Source organism: Phyllostomus discolor, chromosome 3 (assembly GCF_004126475.2).
Source record: "Phyllostomus discolor isolate MPI-MPIP mPhyDis1 chromosome 3, mPhyDis1.pri.v3, whole genome shotgun sequence".
NCBI lineage: Eukaryota > Metazoa > Chordata > Mammalia > Chiroptera > Phyllostomidae > Phyllostomus > Phyllostomus discolor.
Genome location: NC_040905.2, coordinates 28246394 through 28267188, shown reverse-complemented (window position 1 = coordinate 28267188; position 20795 = coordinate 28246394). Strand labels below are relative to the sequence as shown.

The window sequence follows — 20795 nt, the reverse complement described above, 5'->3', positions numbered from 1 at the left end:
TCATTAATCTAATTCTGCATAGCTTCAAACCCCTGGATACCTGGGTTGTGCCTGGCCCATTGCTTGCAGAGGCTGCGGTGTGGGGAAGTGTGCTTCAGGCTAGGGCCGCGCCCTCTCCTCAACAGAGTCTTCAATTTATTGTTTAATAAACACAATACTGTCGGGTGGTCTCTCACTTTAAAAACCTCTTCCCTTATCTCTTTTGCCTCCTTTGTCATCATTAATATAATTTATTTGTATCTTCCCCTCTTGATTTAATCAGCCTTGCCAGTAGTTTATTTTAGAATATTTTTCTAAAGAACAGCATTTGCTCTGGTTGACTTTTGTTTCTTTGCCTTCTAGTTCATTAATTTCTACTATTATTCCATCTTTTCCCTTCCATCCATAAATGCAGACCAGGTATTCTTTCAGGAACTGTAGATACAGCAAAGAACAAGGCAAACTACCCCCCTGCAGAGATTTTGCTCTAGTTGGGGACAGGTCATAAACAAAGGGACAGCTGAATGCATCTTTAGTGGTCAGGTAATGATTGAGGAGGTGTTATGAGGAAAATTCAAGGTGAATTGGGGGTATGGAATGATGGGGAAGATTCTGTTTTAGATGTGACATCAGGACAGGCTTCTTCATGGAGGTGACATTTGAGCAGAGACCTGAATAAGTGAGGGAGAGAGATAGACTGTGCATTTTCTGGGCAAAGGGAAGCAACTTGCAAAGGCCCTGGGGAGAAAGAGCACTTGGTATTTGAACGAGGAACAGCATGGAGGTCACTGTGTTCTCTGCAGACCGAGTAAAGAAAAGAGAAAGAAAAAGAATTAAGACAGGGCTCAGATTTCATGGGATGTTATAAATTACAGGAGAGTATGATCTTGATTCTGAATATGAAAGCAGAACTAAGAAGAATTTTGAGCAGAAGTATTACATACATACTTTAAAACAGTCAAAAGTACATGATAGGCCTCTTTTGTTTTCAATTTTGCTTTGGGGAACTTGTTTCTAGGGAGATAGGAAGAGCTTGAAGGAGACCTGGGCCCTGATAAACACAAGAGAGAGAGCGCTGCAATGAGAGTCCAGCTCTGAATGTCAGGCAGAAAGGGAGGAGGCGGAAGGAGGGCGATCCGCACAGGAAGAAGTTCTGAGGATGAGAACAGGTTGCAACACGCCAGGCAAGAGTCAGGGGGTCTCTTCGTACTGTATTTTTTGCTTTTATTATTAGTTTGTTACACAAATAATGCATGTTGCTTGTAAAAATATTAGAAAATACAGAGAAGAAAAGAGGAAATGAAATCATTCTAATTTGCAAATCTAGAGATAGGTACTGTCAATATTTTGCTATATATAATTCCAATTTGTCTGCCCTACATATAAGTATACTTATATATTTTTATATAAATAAAATAATATATATTACCTTATGATCTTTTTTGCATATATTATTTCATAAACATCCTCGAGTCCATAGATGTAGGGCAACATAAATATTTTTGGTGCCTACAGGAGTATTCCATTTTATGGTTCACATGTGGTTTTTATTTAAACACTCTCCTGGTCACTTAGGGTTTTTCATATATTTGTCTTCATTAAAAATACATGTAATTAAGCTTCCTCAATGTTCATTTGGGGCACTTATCTCCTTCTTTCTTTTTTTATTATATTAGTTTTAAGTTATTTGTTTTTAATTTGTTTTTAAGTATAGTTAATATACAATCTTGTATTGGTTACATTAGTTTCAGGCACACAATATAGTGATTTGACATTTTCATGCCTTACGATGTGATCACCCCGAATTCTAGTAACATCTGTTACCATGTAAACTTATCATGATGTTATGACCGCATTCCTTATCTTACTGTTTCTCGGTACCAAGTACTTAGATGTGGAATGGTTAGCTCAAAGTATTCCAACTTTCAAATCTCCAGTGTGTCGGCCAGCAGCCCTCTCTAAGGCTCTGGTGACGGCAACCCCCCACCCATCCCCGACGGAAGACTGGAGACGGCACCCCTTCCCATTTTTGTTCATCTGCCAGCTAAACGGTGGCACTACCCAACTGCTCCTCCAGTTTCCATCCTGGTTACTACTTTTTGTTGTATTTTCTGGCCTTTTCTGAACTGTCTCCTTCATATCTTTGGCCTACTCTATTTACCAGGCTGGGCTTTTTCTCGTTGCTTTTGGGAATTCTTACTATGTTGGTATTAATTCTGTTACATATGTTGTGACAGTTTCCTGATATTCCAATGATCATCACTGAGATTTTTCCTCTACAGATTTTAAATTTTTATGTCAACAGATCTGTGATTTTTTTTTTACTGTAATGTTCTGCTCAGAAAGCCCTCCTCCACTCAAAACTCTATACACACACAGTTTATCTTTCTGCTGGTTAAACAAGTGTTTACCTTCAAACCCAGCTGGCTTTCTTAGTCCCACCAACATACTCATGAGAAAAAAGTAAAAAACACCACCACACTCCGCATTGTATTAGGATCCCTCCTCACATCAGTATTCCTCCTTAGGAGTCTGCTTCTTCTGGTTCACAGAGTCCCCAGACAGAAGTGACCCTGTGGCCATTTCGGGGAGCTCTCCACAGGCTCCACCATATAAGGCACATTCCCTAAGCTTTTTTTGCTGGGAGTCCTCCTCAAGGGGTAGGGCTGTCTTCAGCTCTGACAGCAGCCGTATGTGGCAGCTCAGAAAGGAGATGAAGGAAAATGACACTGCTGTGGGCACAGACATGGCTGATTGGCTTGACCTCTTTCTCCAGTGGTGCTAGGGACACCATTACAGAAGAGCAGCTGCACCCCCAGTGAACTCCAACACATACACCGTGGAAAAGGAGCATCTAGTCTTGCCTTCCTCCTCTTCAGTCACCCCACTTGAACCCTGCCCCCTCAGACGCACTCAGAGCATCAGATGGTATTGTCTGAGCTTTAGGAACAGCATTCTCTTTGAAAAGAACCACAAATAAAAGGCAGACACTGTTAATCCACATGGACCTCCTAGAGTAAAACTTTGCTCTTCTCTCACAATTTCTGCCACAATGCCACTGAGTTGCACCCATAAATTCATTAATCCTACAACACTCTCAAAACATGGGCACATAGCAGGTACCACTGTACGCCCTCACTTTGGGGTGTAGCAACTGTTTCTCACATGCAATAAACAGTAGTTTGGAATGGGAAGCAGGACAGGACATGTTCTGGGTAAACTATCTGAGATATAGACCACAACAGACTGAGTTTGAATCTGGTTCCAATGACACCATTCAGGTTTTATCTGAAAGGTAATATTCACAGAAAATCAATGCTCTCTTATTTCATTTAATTGTATAATTAATACAACAGTCATGGGTTACTTTTAAATTATAAGCATGTTAATCTACATATTTATTAGTCCACTTTGTCTTTGTAAAGGAAATGCATTCCTCTAGCAGAGCTGTTCTCACCCAAGGGAGATTTTGCCCCCCAGGGACATTTGGCAATGTCTGGAGATACTTTCTGTGGTCACAATGGAGAGGAGAGTGGAGGTGCTACTGGCATCTAACAGTAGAGGCCAGAGATGCTGCTGCATATTCTACAAGGCACAGGATAGGCTCTGTTGCTTCTGAAGGGTTACCCAGCACCGCATGGCAATGGTGTTGAAGTTGATAAACCTGATCTAGAACAATGAGGAAAATGGTCTTCTCCATGTTCCCTTTCTAATTTTCCCCCAGTTTAATTCAAGAAGGAAAATGTTGACCTCTACACAGAAAGACCTGAGTGATGACGGAAAAGTGTGTGAGGCAGCAGGGACCATGACTAAACTGGTGGGGAAGTCCTACAAAACCAACTTTGTTTTAGGCAGCCGGCCCAGCTCCTCACCCTGGGTCTTCTCTTCCTCCCAGTATACCTTGTAGGCTCCTGACACTGTGACTATCCATTAGCAGATGTGATATGGGCAATTTTCTCTTTTACTATTTGTTATTATTTACAATAAATAAAAATATAATTGAAGATGTAAAAATTCCCACTCTTATAGCCCAGTGAGGGCACCCCTGGACTTCCTCTGGAGCTCATACTCTCGGTCATGTTCTCCACATTTGACAAGCAGAAATTGCCCATGTCTTACTTGACTTTGGCTATAGGAAGGTTTACTCTAAAGGCCTGAGGTTCCTTTCCCAGACAGTCCCGGCTGGCTTGTCTGAGTTGTTCTACTTTATTTTATTTTTGTTTTTTTCCAAATATGATTTAAAAGACCAAAGGGAACAGTTTAGAGAGTTGCTTCACAAGAGATCCATTCATTCTCTTCCTGCAAAACCAGGGAGACAGAGAGCTCTTCAGACTTGGGATCCCCCAGGAGTTCTTTGGGAGGAGTGGCACTCAACTTATAATTGATAAGCACATCTCCTGACACATTCTGGTGGATCTGGGCGTCAAGGATAAACAAAGCATCCATGGTTGGCAGGGCAGAAACCTGGGGTGTAACAAAACACAGAGCGCAGAAAGAAAAAGAAGTATTTCATTTGTAGATGATACTGCCTGACTGAGTCAGGTGAACTGGCCCTGGTTATTTTACAATTTGGGAAGGACAACTATCCCCAGAGATGCACCCCCAGCTTCCTTACAGGGCTCACATCAACAGAAACTGGTCCCATCAGGAAATATGTTTATTTTTAACATTCTGGAAGCATGTCATCGGTAACCAGTTTGTTCACTCTGAATTAGCTACCAATGCCTGAATCGCACTTTAAAATTCTTTAGACAACGAGCTCAATTTTGATGCCTTGAGGGGTTAGAATTTCTATTCCCTCACAATATGCCCCAGGCACCCCTGCCTGTTAAAAAAAAACCCTACTTTTAAGGTTTATTTAAATTTGACCCTTGAGAAGAATTTCGAACTAACTTCTTTAAAGATGATGTCAGAGAATTTGGATTTTCCTTGCTGAATTTAAACACCATTGCACATTTTTAGATTCAATGGCCTGTAAAATGTCTTGTGTACTTTGAGAGAAGGAGGAACTCATATTTGAATGCTAATGATCTATTCAGATTATAAAAATATCTAGGTTCTTAATATTTATCTATTAGTCTGAACACAAGGTGATACTAACAGTAAACCCTGATTTCTAATTTAATAACTTAATTCACAGAGGAGACTACGTTTGCCCATAAACAGCAACAGAACATAATGTAGTACATCCAACCCCTGCCTCTTTTCTATTTTGGTAGTGGGTTTTTTGGTATATACATGACATTTACCATATTAGCCATTTTAAACATAATTCAGTGGTATTAAGTACATTCACAATGTTGTGTAACCATTACAACTATCTACTTCCAGAACTTTTTATCCCCAATGGAAATTCTCTACCCATTAAGCAACACTAGCAGTGGCCAGACATTGATTATAGTAACCCATCAACTTCTCTCATTAAGCTCAGAATTATTTGTACCCCATTTCAAAAATGGGGAAATATGAGACTCAGGTTCATTGAGTCGCCTTGCTCATTAGCAGTGAATCTAGATTCCAAATCAAGCTTTAGTTATGACTCCTTTATTGCTCAACCTGTTCCCTCCCAGTGCTCTCTGCTCCTCTCCCAAGGTGCTGCTGGGAAACCTGTGACAGCACTTATATCAGTCCCCATTTCCTAGGAGTTACATTCATTGGTGCTCAAAATTGCCTACCTGGAACTTTATTAAACATGAGGTATCTAATGGTTATTATCCCCATTTTACAGATCAAGGAACAGAGGCTCAGCTCATTTCTGTGCTTACTGTACTGCACAGTTATTACATAACTAAAATAACCAGGTACATGCTGGTGAGAATTGGGGAGGCCAGGTTATTGGCTCAGCAATGCTGTTTTGGCTTATGTATGGGCTAATTACCTATCTTTACACAGTATTGTGCAAATCCATCCACTTAGCCACTCAACCTAAAGTATTATCCTCAAGATTTCCTCTTTTCTCCCATAGAGGCTGTTTTTCAGATGCACAACCACCTAGTGCCATTAACAACATCATGCTGTCAATAAACGTGAAAAACCAACTGAAGACTAGCTAAACAGAAGTGTTATAACCAAGAGTTTACAAAAGAAGCCGCATCAAGACTGGTGGAAAGAGCAGAGACTCAAAAAGGGCTGGTCCCACATCTATATGTAGCCCTCGTTAACTATGTTCCTGCTGGAGGAACAAGGAATTTCAACCCCACACTGGGCTCCCTAGCCTGGAGTACCAGGTCCAGGAAGAAGAGCCTGCATGACATCTGGTCGTACAATTAGTGAGGATTCTGACCACCCTGGAGAGACAGGAGTCTGCTAGCAACCCAGGCACCCCCTTAAAGGGCCAGCACACAAAATCTCATTTGTGGCCATTCACCCTGGGCTTTGGCAGAGGGATGGCAGCTCAGAACCAACTGGAGTTATACAGGGAGAGTTTGGGTTGTGTGCCTGCAAGGAGAGGGCTAAAGGGGCAGCCACCATTGTCCCTGTGCTAAGTCCCTCTCCCACCCTGCCCAAAGATGCCGTCTTTCCTGGGTCAAGCACTTTCCTCCATATGACATCCACCTCAGGGGATTCACTAGCCCCACCCTCCTGACTCCCTGTGGCACCACCTTGCCAAACTCATACCCTGTGGAGGAGTCTGCTGGCTGTGGCCATCCTGGGTCTACAATGCAGGCTTCCTCAGAAGCCTCTCAAGGAGTTCCATCTCCCCATCCCCACTCCATGTGCCTCGACTAACGCACTATTCCTATGCAGAGCTCTTCCTCCACATCACCAAAATTTAGTCTGTTTTAGCACGGTGAACTCTACTGGCCCCAGCCCGATGACTCCCTGAGACCCCTCCCCACCACAAAGGTGCCCAGGCCCCAGGGTGGTGGCATCTGGCCTTGATGTACCCTGAGACTTTTGCTGAGTGGCCTCAGACCTAGCACTGGTGCTGAGTTTGAATATCTATCAAGCTGGTGACACCAGTTTGCTCCTGCCTGGTTACTTACTGAGAACTTACCTCACACAACCTGGTGATTTACTGCCAGGGGCTCTTTCAGTGACTGAGACTAATAGGCAGCCAGCAAGTGGAGGCAGATCTTAGGGTGCATTGGGGCTTTTGTCACTTCCCCAGCTCTGGTGCTAGTAGAAGCCAGCCTTGGTGTGTAGCTTGGCCCCTCTTATGCACAATCAGGCCAGGGAGAGTCAGCCAAAAACTGTGCCTCACTTTATAGCTCCTAACAGATATCCCAGGGACAGTCACTGGCATCATCTGACATTGATCTGCACCAGAGTCACTCCCAAGAAGCCCCAGAACCAACATACCAAGGGGCAGGTTTCAGAACACATAGGAGCACCACCCAATTAGCTCCATAAGTGGCACATCCAAAAGGAGATTTCAGCAGGAAACAGACCCTGCTGGAATGAAGTCCACTTCATGCAGTTGGCCCCTGCACAGCAGCTCATACACTGTGGTAATGAGTAGTCATTATTGCCAGCCAGGCTAAGAGTCAACCCCACCTTTGGATGGGTCAACAGCAACTAAGACTCAATTGCAGTAGGAGGGCTCACATAACCAACACAAAGGACAATCCTGGAGCACCTCAGACCTAGCACTGGTGATCAGGGAGACAGTGCCACTGAACCCCATTAGACACCTACTACCTAAGACCATTCTACCAACACTAGGAGACATAGCAGATCTACCTGATACACAGAAATAAATACATAGAGGCAGCAAAAATGGGGTGACAAAGAAACATGATCCAAATAAAAGAACGAGAGAAATACCCACAAAAAGAACTAAATGAAATGGATACAGAGTTGAAAACAATGATTATCAGGATACTCAGGGACCTTAGGGGAAGAATAAGTAAACTGAGTGGGAACTTCAACAAAGAGATAGTAAGCATAAGAATGGACATAGAAACCATGAAAAGGAACCAGTCAGAAATAAAGAATACAATATCTGAAATGAAGAATACACTAAAGGAATCAACAGTAGATTAGGTGAAGCAGAAGACCAAATCAACAATTTGAAAGACAAGGTAGTAGAAAATACCTCATCAGAATAGCAAAAAAATCCAAAAAGACTTAAACAAAACGAGGATCATTTAAGGGGCCTCTGGGACAACATGAAGCATGACAGCATCTGCATGCATCATAAGTATACCAAAAGAGGAGAGAGAGAACAAGAAATAGAGAACCTATTTGAAGACACAATGATGAAAAATTCTCTAACCTGGTGAAGGAAAAAAAACAAATAAGTCCAGGAAGCACAGAGAGTCCCAAACAAGATGAACCCAAAGGAGCTCACAGCAAGATACATCATAATTAAAATGCCCAAGGTTAAGGCAAAGAGAGAACCTTAAAAGCAGCATGAGAAAGACAGTTACTTACAAGGAAGCTGTCATAACCCTGTCAGATGATTTATCAACAGAAATATTTCACGCCAGAAGAGAATGGGATAAAATATATTCAAAGTGGTGAAAAGCAAGGGCCTACAAATAAGACTACTATATCTAATAAAGCTATTATTTAAAATTGAAAGTGAAATTAATAGCTTCCACAAAAAGAAAAAGCTAAAGAGTTCATTACCACCAAACCGGTATTACAAGAAATGTTAAAGGGACTTATTTAGGAAAAAGAAAATCAAATAAAGAGGAACATAATTATTTAAAAATGGTAATAAATACATACCTATGAATCATCACTTTAAATGTAAATGGATTAAATATTCCAATCAAAATACATAGGGTAGCTGACTAGATAAGAAAATGAGACCCACATATATGCTGTCTACATTAGATCTACTTCAGATCAAAAGACACAAACACACACACACACGAAAGTAAAGGGATATAAAAAGACATTTCATCCAAATGGAAACAAACAGAAAAGCTGGGGTAGCAATATTTACATCAAACAAAATAGATTTTAAAACAAAGACTATGAAAGCCAAAAAAGGACTCTACATAATGATAAAGGGATCAATTCAACAAGAGAATATAACCCTTGTAAAGACTTATGCACCCAACGTAGGAGCACCTAAATACATAAAGCAAATCTTGACTAACATAAAGGGAGAGATTGACAGTAATACATTCACAGTAGGGACTTTCACAGCTATTGAAATCAATGGATAGATCTTCCAGACAGAAAATCTACAAGGAAATAGCAGCCTTAAATGACACATTAGATCAAATGGATTTAATTGGTATTTTCAGAGCATTATACCCCAAAGAAGCAGCATATACAATGTTTTCAAGTTCAGATAAAACATTTTCAAGTATGAAGCCAGAACAAAAAACAAGTCTCAATAAATTTAAGAAGACTGAAATCATATTAAGCATCTTCTCCAAACACATGGTATAAAACTAGATATCAATTACAAGAAAAAAACTGAAAAACACACAAACACATGGGGGCAAAATAACATATTACTAAACAATGAATAGTTTAACAATGAGATCAAGAAAGATATAAAAAGACACCTTGAAACAAATAATGAAAACACAACAACCGCAGATCTATGTGACACAGTGTAAAAAAGTTCTAAGAGGGAAATTCATAGCATTATAGGCTTACCTGAAAAGAAAGAGAGAAAAATCTCAAATAAACAATCTAACCTAATACCTAAAGGATCTAGAAGAACAACAAACAAAGCCCAAAGTGAGTAGAAGAAAGGAAATAATAAAGACTAGAGTGTTGGTTAAACAAAACAGAATCTAAAGAAAAATTACAAAAGATTAATGAAACCAAGAGCTGGTTCTTTGAAAACATAAACAAGATTGATATATCTTTAAACAGACTTATCAAGATAAGAAGAGAGGACCCAAATAAATAAATCAGAAATGAAAGAGAAGTGACAGCTGACATCAGAGAAATACAAAAGACTATGAGAAAATATTACACACAAGTACATATATGCCAACAAACTGAGAAATCTAGATGAAATGGACAAATTCCTAGAAACATACAATCTTCCAAAACTGAATCACAAAGAAACAAAAATATCTGAACAAACCAATTGTAACCAAAGAAATCAAAACAGTAATAAAAAAAACTCCCAACAAACAAAACTCCTTGACTGAATGTTTGATGAATTTTACCAAACATTCAAAGAAGAATTAACACCAATCCTTCTTGAACCATTCCAAAAAAAATTCAAGTTAAGGGAAGACCCCCCAAGCTCATTTTATGAGGCCAGCATTCTCCTAATTCCAAAGCCAGATGAAGACAGTGCAAAGAAAAACTTACAGGACAATATAACTGATGAATAGAGATGCAAAAATCCTCAACAAAATATTAGCAAACCAAATTTAGTAATACATTAAAAAGATCATACAGCATTATCAAGTGGAATTTTTTTCCTGGGATACAAGGTTGGTACAATATCCGCAAATCAGTAAATGTGGTACACCACATAAACAAAATGAAGGACAAAAAACCATGTGATTACATCAATAGAGTCAGAAAAAGCATTGGACAAAATCCAGCATCCATTTATGATAAAAACTCTCAGCAAAGTGTGAATAGAAGGAGTATATCTCAAACTAATTAAGGACATATATGACAAACTCACAGTTAACATTATATCAATGGGGAAGAATTAAGACATTGCCCTTAAGATCAGCAACAAGATGGGGATGTTCACACTCAGAACTCTCATTCAACATAGTACTGGATGCCCAGCCATAGCAATCAGACAAAAAATGCAAGACATCCAAATCGGAAAGGAAGAAGTAAAACTCTCATTATTTGAAGATGGTATGATACTGTTTATAGAGAACCATAAAGATTCTACCAAAAAACTACTAAAACTAATAAATAAACTCAGTAATGTAGCAAAATACAAAACAAATATCCAGAAATTGGTTGCATTTTTACACAGGAATAATGGACTATTAGAAAAGGAAACTAAGAAAGCAATCCCACTTAAAATTGCATCAGAAAAAAATACCTAGGAATAAATTTAACTAAGGAGGTAAAAGACCTGTACTTGAAAAATTGTAAGACACCAAAGAAAGAAACTGAGGAAGATAGAAATAAATGCAAGCACATACTGTGCCCATGGATAGGAATAATTACATCATTAAAATGCCCATACTACCCAAAGCAATCTACAGATTTAACATAATTTCCTATCAAAATATTAATGCCATTTTTTCACAGAACTAGAACAAAAAATCCAAAAATTTATATGGAACCACAAAAGATACCAAATAGCCACAGCAATTTGAGAATGAAGAATGAAATTGGAGGTATCAAGCTAGGTACTGATCTCAACTGCACTACTAGGCCATAGTAATCAGTATAATACTATAGTATAAAAACAGATATGTAGATCATGGAACAGAATAGAAAACCCAGAAGTAAACCCACACCTATATGGTCAATTAATACTTAACAAAGGAGGCAAGAACATACAAGATGTTCAACATCTCTGATCATCAACGAAATGAAAACCAGAATGAGATATCATCTAACACCCCAGAATGGCTATCATCAATAAAATCAACAAACAACAAGTGCTGGTGAGGATGTGGAGAAAACGGAACCCTCGTGCACTGCTGGTGGGAATGCAGATTGGTGCAGCCACTATGGAAAGTTGTATGGAGGTTCCTCAAAAAATTAAATCTAGAACTGCCTTATGACCCAGAGATTCTACATCTGGATATATATCTGAAGAAACCCAAAACATTAATTCAAAAGAATATATGTACCCCTATGTTCACTGTAGCATTATTTGCAATAGCCAAGATATGGAAGAGACACAAGTGCCCATCAATAGACTAGTGGATAAAAACATGGTGAAACATATATACAATGGAATATTACTCAGCCATAAAAAGAATAGAATCTTACCCTTCGTGACAGCATGGATGGGCCTAGCAGGTATTATGCTAAGTTGGTAAAAAAAAAAGACAAATACCATATGATTTCTTAATATGTGGAATCTACGAAACAAAATAAACAAAACAGAAACAGGCTCATAGAGAAAGAGAAGAGGCTGGTGGTTGCTAAGGGAGTGGGGGTTAAAAGACAGGATAAAAAACATAAAACGATTAAGAAGTACAAATTGGTAATTACACAACAATCACCAGGATGTAAAATAAGCACAGCATAGAAAATATAGTCAGTAATACTGTAATAACTATGTGCGGTGCCAGGTGGGTACTGGAAATATCAGGGGGAACACCTTCTAAAATACATGACTGTTTAACCACTATGCTGTACACCTGAACCTAATACAAAATCATAGTTGATGTAAACTGTAATTGAAAAAAAAGCAAAAGTAAAAAAGAAAAAGAACATCATGCCTCCATGATCAAAGGAACAAGTCTTTATCTCAAGAATTTCAAGTATTATAGCAAACAAACAGCAGTGAGTATTATCATGAAACCGAGCTCCCTGACCACATCTGATCAGTGTTTTCTGGAGGCAGATTGCCGGGGTTTCAAATGAAATAAAACTTACTAATTTATAATTGTAAGTACAGCATCTGCTGTCCAAATGAGTGGGTTTACGGCCAGACGGCACTCCACGTATTTAGTAATGTCCCATCCCATTCTATTGCTAGCTACTTATTTTCCAAATTTTTTTAACCTGCCTATCTTCGGAGGAATTTGAAGTTTCTCCGGTCATTCTGGAATTCAGGTTATTCAGGACCTGCTTCCCACGTGCTGAGCCCAATCCAGCTATGGGGCCATAGGGACTCCTAAATGCAAACCCCACCCAGTTATGTGTTACACATCAGTGGGTGCTTTGATTGAATTACTTCTAGAAATCTATAGGAGGAAGAGAATTCAGTTCACAGAAGCTAAGGATTTCACTTAAGAACATGCATTTTCACTTCAAATATAGAAGAGAGTCACAATGCATTATTTTCCTCAATCATGGTGAGGTTTAAACAAAACGAATTTTCTGTTGTCATTTTAAAAACAAACATGTTTTCAGAGATTTGAGTAGATGTTTTAACATTATGTTATTTTGATGATCTTGTGGATAAACTTTTACAATAGAAACAAATAAAGCACCCAGAAGAAAAAAGAAAAAAAGGAAACCTACACTTCATTGATTTGAATGTTTTAAATTATAGGGTAAAATCACCAACTCCTGACCCTCCGCCAAAAGGATTAAGTAAATCCAGATGTCACAGACATAAAGCCAAATGTTTACATCACATCTTAAAAACAATCATTGTTTAATCCTGCAAAGGTATGGAGTGATATGTCAGATGGTTTAATGTATCAAGGAGAGAAAGAGAAATGGGGGGGGGGGGGCTAGCTTTACACAGAAAGGCAGAGAAACAAATGCCCAAGAGCTGAATTTAGGCTGACTCTCCCCAAAAGCTTCATGTTTTCAACTCACTGAGGCGGAGTTTCTCAGTATCTGCCCTTTACCCTGGCATAAAGTTCCCAGAGGACAGTCTATAATTTTTATGTGGTGAAAGAATTATTTTTAAAAATGAATATATCACCAATACTAAGTTAATATAGCCTCTAACCTAATTCCAAACTCATTCCCTAGCAAGACCCTCTTTATAACATGTGGGGTTCCCTGCCCCAAACATTCGGATTTCTCGCCAATATGGGTGCCATCTGTCTGCAGCATCTGTTGCTCCGCTGATCGCAGAAGTCGATTTGGATGCTCTGCCTGGTTTCTTTCTCTCTTGGGTATAATTCTGACTACCTGTCCCTCTTCTCACCCCAAACCATGTAGGTCTACATGGGCAAAAGTTATAGAAAACATATTTCCCAAGCCTGCTATTAGAATATTCATAGTCTGACAAGTATGACTGTACTCAAGCATACAAAAAGCATAATATTGAGCTCTTTGAAGTATCTACAATGGTTACTGTCAGCCTGAAGAAGGCCGGTGGACATTAAACACGACTGTTTTCCTATAATTTTCGGGGCCAGATAATTCTATCACCAAGCATTTATTATATTTGAATGAGTGACTGAGAATTTAAAAGGCGTTTATAATCCATAAGACTTTTTAAACTTTTTAAAAACATACTCAAATTGTTGCAGCACTCACGTTTTTAAAAATCTCTTTCCATAAGCACAGAGATTGGCCTCTGCAGCGGGAGTTACCATTGTCAGTCACTGGCAATCATGGAAAATCCCTGGAGTCAGAGGGAGAGCAGGGCACAGCATCACAACACCCATCCTCTGGTTCAGGGCTGCATGTGGAACCCCTGCCTCGAATGGAATGGGATACTCTGCCGCTTTCTTTCCAGTCAGAACCTGCCTTATAGCCCATCCTCCCTTGCTAACAACTGACCACTGGGGGTGGGGGGGGGCTGCATCTCCTCAGGAAGCAAGAGGAAGCAGAGGAAGCATGGACAGTGTCATGTCCTGTAATCAGCAGTCCTCTGGCCTGACCCACGGGCCTGTGATCCCACAGCCAAGACTCCCAGGGCCACAGTGTTCCTGCAGGGGCAGGCAGAGGGAGATGCTGCACCACCGCAGAGGCTAACCCCAGGCTACGTGAGCAGGACCAAACCAATTTGTCAAGCTACGGAGTGCAGATAAGTGTGGCTCCAGAGGGTCCAAAGGCTGAGTCTGTTTTTCTTCTACAACGGAGCAATTACTGTCCTAGCAATATCTACCAACAAGATAGTTAGGCAACATTTCTGGAAGAAATATATTGCCAGGAAAGTAGACTATTTCTAGAATAAGTTCCTTTAATATGCATCCTTCTTTTTATAACTTTTGGTAACCTTTAAGTATACGACAGTCATACCTTAATATTTATTTCATTCGCTAGCGTTATTGAAGCAGGAGTCGTGTGAAATTGAATCAGAATTCGGCATCTGAGAAAACCTCACATGAGAGTTGTATACTTTTCTTCCTGAAGTGTTTGAAATTGCTCCTCTGCCCTCCATCCACCGGCAGGTTGAAAGACCGTGACTCAAGGAGCAGGCATCTGAACTTGAGATGGGCAGAAAATAAATGTGATTCCTCACTGTCCCTTCTCAAAGCGGGGCCAGTAATCATCTCCAGGCCCCAGCTGCTCTTCCCAGAGCTGGCTGCCTGGGCGCACAATTAGCTGTAAACCTTCCCACCTAGGGGGCCGTGGGAAAAGGAAACAGCAGGAAGATGGAGGCTGTTGCTTTGCTCCTTGGGGAGTGAAGTACGAGACTTGTGGGACAAGGAAGACCAGCCTCAGAGCTTAATTCCCACACCCAAGAAGGCAAATACGACTTCCCTGGATCTTCAGAGGCAAAGCCTGTGTTAGTTTAGTACAGCCAGGCCTGCAAGTCTTGGGCTAGTAAAACCGTATTTGAATCCACATTACTACATTCCTGGCGATTGGCGATACAAATCGAAACACATTTTTCGTCATTACATGTGAACTACAATCTACAGCCAAGCTGAGGGACATTTTTTACTTTATTGGAAATAAAGGGGTTCTGAAGCTCTTTTGGAAATATACATTTCTTAGCATCCAAAATCATCAAATAGAAAATGTGTTGGTGACTTTAAGCAGATGGAGACACCCCCTCCCCACCCACCTACTGATGTTGCTTCGTTGGGAAGACATGCAGTGTGGTAGGAGTTCCAGATTGCCACCCTCAGTTGAAAGGGTCTCAAAGCTGAGCACACAAGTGCAAAACGAAACATCTTTGCAAGCTGTTGTCTGTTCAGCATTCCCCATTGGGGGGAATGGAAAAGGAAGACTCAGCCCTGCATTCCTCTTCCTTCTCCATCTGTCTGCCTGTTTGTTAGTTGATGGGACATGTCACCATGGCACCTAGGCCCTCAGCAGCATGGAGTAGGTGAGCATGCTTACAAGGACACAGAAGGCCAGCCTGTGCCCAGCTTCTTCTCTGAGCAGATGTGGAAGAACGGTTCCATTCTCTGTAACTAACAAACAACGGGGCTACCATACAGGTAGACAAGAGATGAGCAGCAAGCCCTTTTGTTCAGGGGAAATCAGCTGAGACAAGGCATCAAGCATACAGGGCCCCTCCAGCACATGCATCCTTCTGCCGTAACAAGTTCAAATGCGTTTTTCTTTTCCTTCAAACTTTTCATTTTGAGATAATTGTCAATTTGCTTGCAACTGTAAGAAATAATTCAGAAAGATCCGTGCACCACTTATCCAGGCGTCCCTAGTTAGGTAGGTAACATCTTGCAGGACAATAGTTAGAATCAACAAGGATATTGATATAATCCATCAACATGTGTTATGTTCTGAAAATCAATCCAACGCTTTGAAAAAGCAGCAAATCCATAAAAATGCCTTGGGTTCAACAGTCTTTCGATGATTGTTTGCGTATTTATGGACAGACCAGCTTGTTTGGCTGAGGGAGGCATGGCAGGCACCATTGACTCACCGAGCCGCGAGGTCTTTGAATGTATCAAACTTCTCTCTCACTGACAGCACTTACCGTGGAGGAAGAACTTCTTTGCATTTTGTTTCAGTTTAGGATTTCCTAAAATTAAGACAATGGAGTGTACAGAGGGGTATAAACCAACCAGCAACGCGCAGATGAAAAAGATGAAGTTTCTGATCTTGAAAATATGAGAAAAGGCTAAAGTAGCCATCAGGTACTGGGAGACATAGAGGACCAGGAAGGACAGGAAGGACCGGAGAGCAGTGATGTTGACACTCACGCCCGGGGTCCTGGTGCCCATTGCTGCCCTTATCATCTGCTGGGTGTGTCTCCCCAGGGAACATATCAGGAGAAGAACAGAGATAAGGAAGATAACTAAGGGCAATAAGAGTTCGATGAACAAAACTACAAGCTGTAGCACAGGTATTTCTTTGATTTCTCTGACTTGAGTTGTTGCATTTGGGAATAAAAAGCTCGACCAGGTTTTTTGGAAGAGAATCCACGCATATTTTCTGTGGAAAACAGAAGTGAGAATTGTACATAGCAAGGTCCCCAAAATCAGCCATGGCACCAACTTGGAGATCCTCAACTTCAACCAAGAGAAGAGTGGGTGAGCGATGGGGGAGATCTTGGTGCAGTAGAAAACGCTGAGCCACGTGGCAAGCCAAAGTTCCAATGGGTATACAAACATGAACATGCCAAAATACCCACCAGAAGAAGGGATTTCAACCAGGGAAACAAGAGCCAGATTGAAGTAGAATATGACTATCTGGAGACAAATCCTGGAAGTCGCCACACAGCAAAGGAGGAGGTCGAAGGGCTGCATCTTCCTCTGCTTGATCCAGTCTGTGCTGTTCACAACCACAATGATGCCGTTTGCTAAAACCCCCATGAGACACTGTATCGTTGCAAAAATAAGATGGGTAATAAAAAGAGACTCTAGCATTTTGACAAAACAAAAATCAGCTGTTTTAAAAACTGAATGTAGTTATATATTTTTGGGCAATTTGAATTATTCAAGTTTTCTATTTTTCTTCCACTCGATTGAACCCTTATGGGGGACGCGGCTCTAATAAGAAAGGCAGTGAGGCAGGGATGTGTTTATAGCACAGTTTTCTCCAGGTCATTCCGAGGCAGTCAAATAAGAAAGAGATAGTCTAGCAACAATTTGCTTGTTCTCGATGGCTTTTGCATTTTCCAGGCCTCGTTAGCTTTCGACATCAGCATCACAAGCAAATGTTGGGAATGAGACACCTTCAGGGCTGGGAGAAGGGGCCCCCTGCTACGTCATCGGTGGAAGTGTCTCAGCCCCTCACGGGTAGCAAGAATATTTGTGTCTGCAGGTGGGATTCTACTTAATGTCTGCAAAGCATTCTTTAAAAACTTTTTTTTTGAAATTGTCACCTCTGCTATCATGATGCAGACATTCAGCCCCGTAAGGCTCCTAAGGAGGTGTTTTCTACTAGGCAATGGCTGAGCAATTCAGGACCACCCAACACTTAAGACAGTGATGTAATAAGATATACGTGACACACAGAGAGCATCACAAAATGTGGATTCAGTCGGTCAAAGGCCTAAAGAAAAGCAATTCACAGCCGAGAGAATCAGTCGGCACCATCCACGCCAGCAACTATCTGCAGAATAACACGAGGGTTGGAACCTTTCCCTGGTTATTCTTTCAAAACCAGGAGAATTTTGTGACATGAGCTGGTTGTTCCAGGGGAAAAAAGTAACGATAAAAGAGCACATAACTCAATGTGTTGTTACGACAGACTATTTTTGGAAAAATTAAGTTAGCATTTTATAACATGCGTGCAGTGCCAGGTCTTATGCTACAGCAGGTTTCCTTGATGTCAACACTGTCAACGTTTGGGTTGGATAATTCTTTGTCGGTGTGGGGAGGGAGCTGTCCTGTGCCATGGAGGATCCACCAGCATCCCTGCAGTCCACCCACTAGGTGCCCATAGTACGCTCCCCTCCCCAGGTGTGAAAACCAAAAAGGTTTCCAGAAGTTGCCAAATGTTCCCTAAATGGCAAAGTCACACCCAGTTAAGTACCGCTCTCCTAAACACTGGGGCACAGCAGTGGACAGAACCGAGCTTCCGTCCTCCAGGCACTCAGAGACTAAAGGCAGAGCAAGCCACGTGTACAGTATGACAACAAACTAAATCAGTTATTTGGACAATTCGCCACCAGAGCACAAAGTGGGGAAGAATTTATTAAATGCTGGGGGAATTGAAGCTTTTCTAACGTAGCACTTGATCACAATGTTTCCAGCAGATCCCACGGAGGCATACGTCCTGGATACAGGTCGCTTTGTCCAAAGGTGTCAGAAACGACGCTTAAGATGAACCCTACATTTAGCAAGCTGACAGGAGGACCAGATGAAAACACCAGCGGTGAGTTACTTTGTCCTTCTTCTCGGAATATGTGATATCTGTGCAATTCAGGCTCCACTTCGCTGTTCTTGTCACAGCTTCCACGTGATGAAGGGAACAAAGGGGATCATCTTCACGGAGGCACGGAGGGAGGCAGCTCCTGAGTGGCTTCTACTGAAACAGATCCAGAGTCGACCATGACCATCAGGATAAACCTTGTTCTTCTCCTTCAGGTGGAAAACCATGTACTAAAAAACTTTGATTTTACCTTCTGCAGTCTGGAAAAGCAAAAATGGAAGGGCATCCATCTATGAAATAATGAAGCTAAGAACACTCGAAAGAGAGGTAACTATTATTTCCCCGGTTGCCCAATCAAACCTCTATCAAGGCGCTGGCCTCTTTGCTGGCATGTGTTGGTTGCCAGCCTGTGCCCTGGGAAGCCGTGCCTGGGCTTTCTCCTCATCCCCAGCATTCATTTATTCTTCGGTGTTGGGCTTATGGAGCCTTTGTTAGGTAAAACCAAATTCAATTACATAAGGGTTTTTGTGACAAAGGAAAAGAGAAATAAATATTACAAAGCCACAGTGAAAGGCAGCTTTTGCTTTCTAACTCTCTGTTCCTGGAGACATCACATCATAAGACCAGCATCTAGCTCTTTCCTATTGCTCCAGTGTTGCCAAGGCCTTTGTGTTCTGAGTCCTTCAGCATGATCTGGGCATTTCAATATTGCCCCAAAAGTAATGGTCAAACTAAGGCAGAAAAGTGGAAAAATTCTATTTTGATTCTAGAATAGTAATATAGTCTTTCTGAACTGACAGCCAACTAGCAGAGATCACGCAGAGTATATACCAAAGACTTAAATGAAATAACTATGTCCAATTCTATTTATTAACATGCTGTTTGTCTTTTGGATTCAAGCATCTTGAGGGGATATTTGATTCTCAAATATTCTATTATAACTTTTCTTAGAACTAGCTTGGGGAGTACAGGCAATTCTTCATAGAGAAGTTTGTTTCATAAAGAACAGCTCTTCTGATGCAGAAATCCCATGAAGTAAAAAATAAAAATTCATGAGGCTGAAGCTGCATTTTTTTTTCATTAAATAATTTCCATCACCAGTCCCTCTAGTGAGTCCACACAAAGGCTGCTGAAGGCACACCATTCCTGGGCAAGTGCCAGCAACTCGCCGGAGACTTGTATTTCTTACACTGAAGGGGGTTGGATAAGAGATGTCCATCCATAGCAGCGGAGCACTTGTGTGGCTGCTAAACTAATGTCCTATTCAGACCCCAGGGGCAGCTGCATTTCAGCGCTGATGTGAAGAACTCCGGGGTCATGTTAGCCAGCCTTCCCCTTAGTTTCTACTACATCAATCAAAATAACCACGAGCCTCTATCACGCTGTGCTGAGCGAGAGTGAGCTAAATATTTTAATGAGCAATGCAACAAACCATAGAAAAATGCTCCTAAATATAGAAGCCCTTTGCATCTCTTAAGAAGCAGTTGGTTTTCGTGAGAAGGACACATCAGAGAATTTCTGGCTCTGAGATGAAAAACCTATGTCTGGCCTCACCTGTCAGTCATCGGCTCAGAATGGTGACAGTTTTACATGGACAAATGGTTTGGAACAGATGGGACAAGTCCCGATGTGGAGAAATTCACATGATGATTACCCCATGTTACCCTGATTAAATCTGCTCACTCACACTCATCTGTAATGAGCAGTCATTAAAAGAGACAATACTAAATATTCTCAAGGTAACTGACAGGCGGAAAGAGTTGCTTATTTATATTCAGATCATTCAGTCCCTCAAAAGAAAGTGCAATTTTTTTCACAGGCAGTTAGACTGACATTGGCAAGCTTTTCACCAGGTACAACGCTGTAATAATCATCTGTCTGCTTTCCAGTGGCACACAGACATTTACTTTGCGATTAGAGTCATCTTGAAAGTGAGCAATAGTTTTAATACCTTCCCCCAGTGAGTCTTCCCATTTCATTATCAAGGGACCAATTCCTGCTTTAAGGAACATGCCCATGTATTAACATTATTGTATATTTAATAAGATCATTCAAATGAGAGAGAAACAGACCCTGGACTAACTGACACAGAC

General features: G+C 41.0%; 1 protein-coding gene across 1 annotated transcript; it reads right to left on the bottom strand.

Moving 5' to 3' along the window:
- Positions 1-16343: 16343 nt before the first annotated feature.
- TAS2R1 (taste 2 receptor member 1) lies at positions 16344-17252 on the bottom strand. The gene has a single exon (XM_028511074.1). The coding sequence runs from the start codon at positions 17250-17252 to the stop codon at positions 16344-16346; it is 909 nt and encodes a 302-aa protein (XP_028366875.1).
- Positions 17253-20795: the final 3543 nt, after the last annotated feature.

Coding starts and splice junctions, on each gene's coding strand:
- TAS2R1 (XM_028511074.1), bottom strand. CDS start 17,252: ATGCTAGAGTCTCTTTTTATTACCCATCTTATTTTTGCAACGATACAG.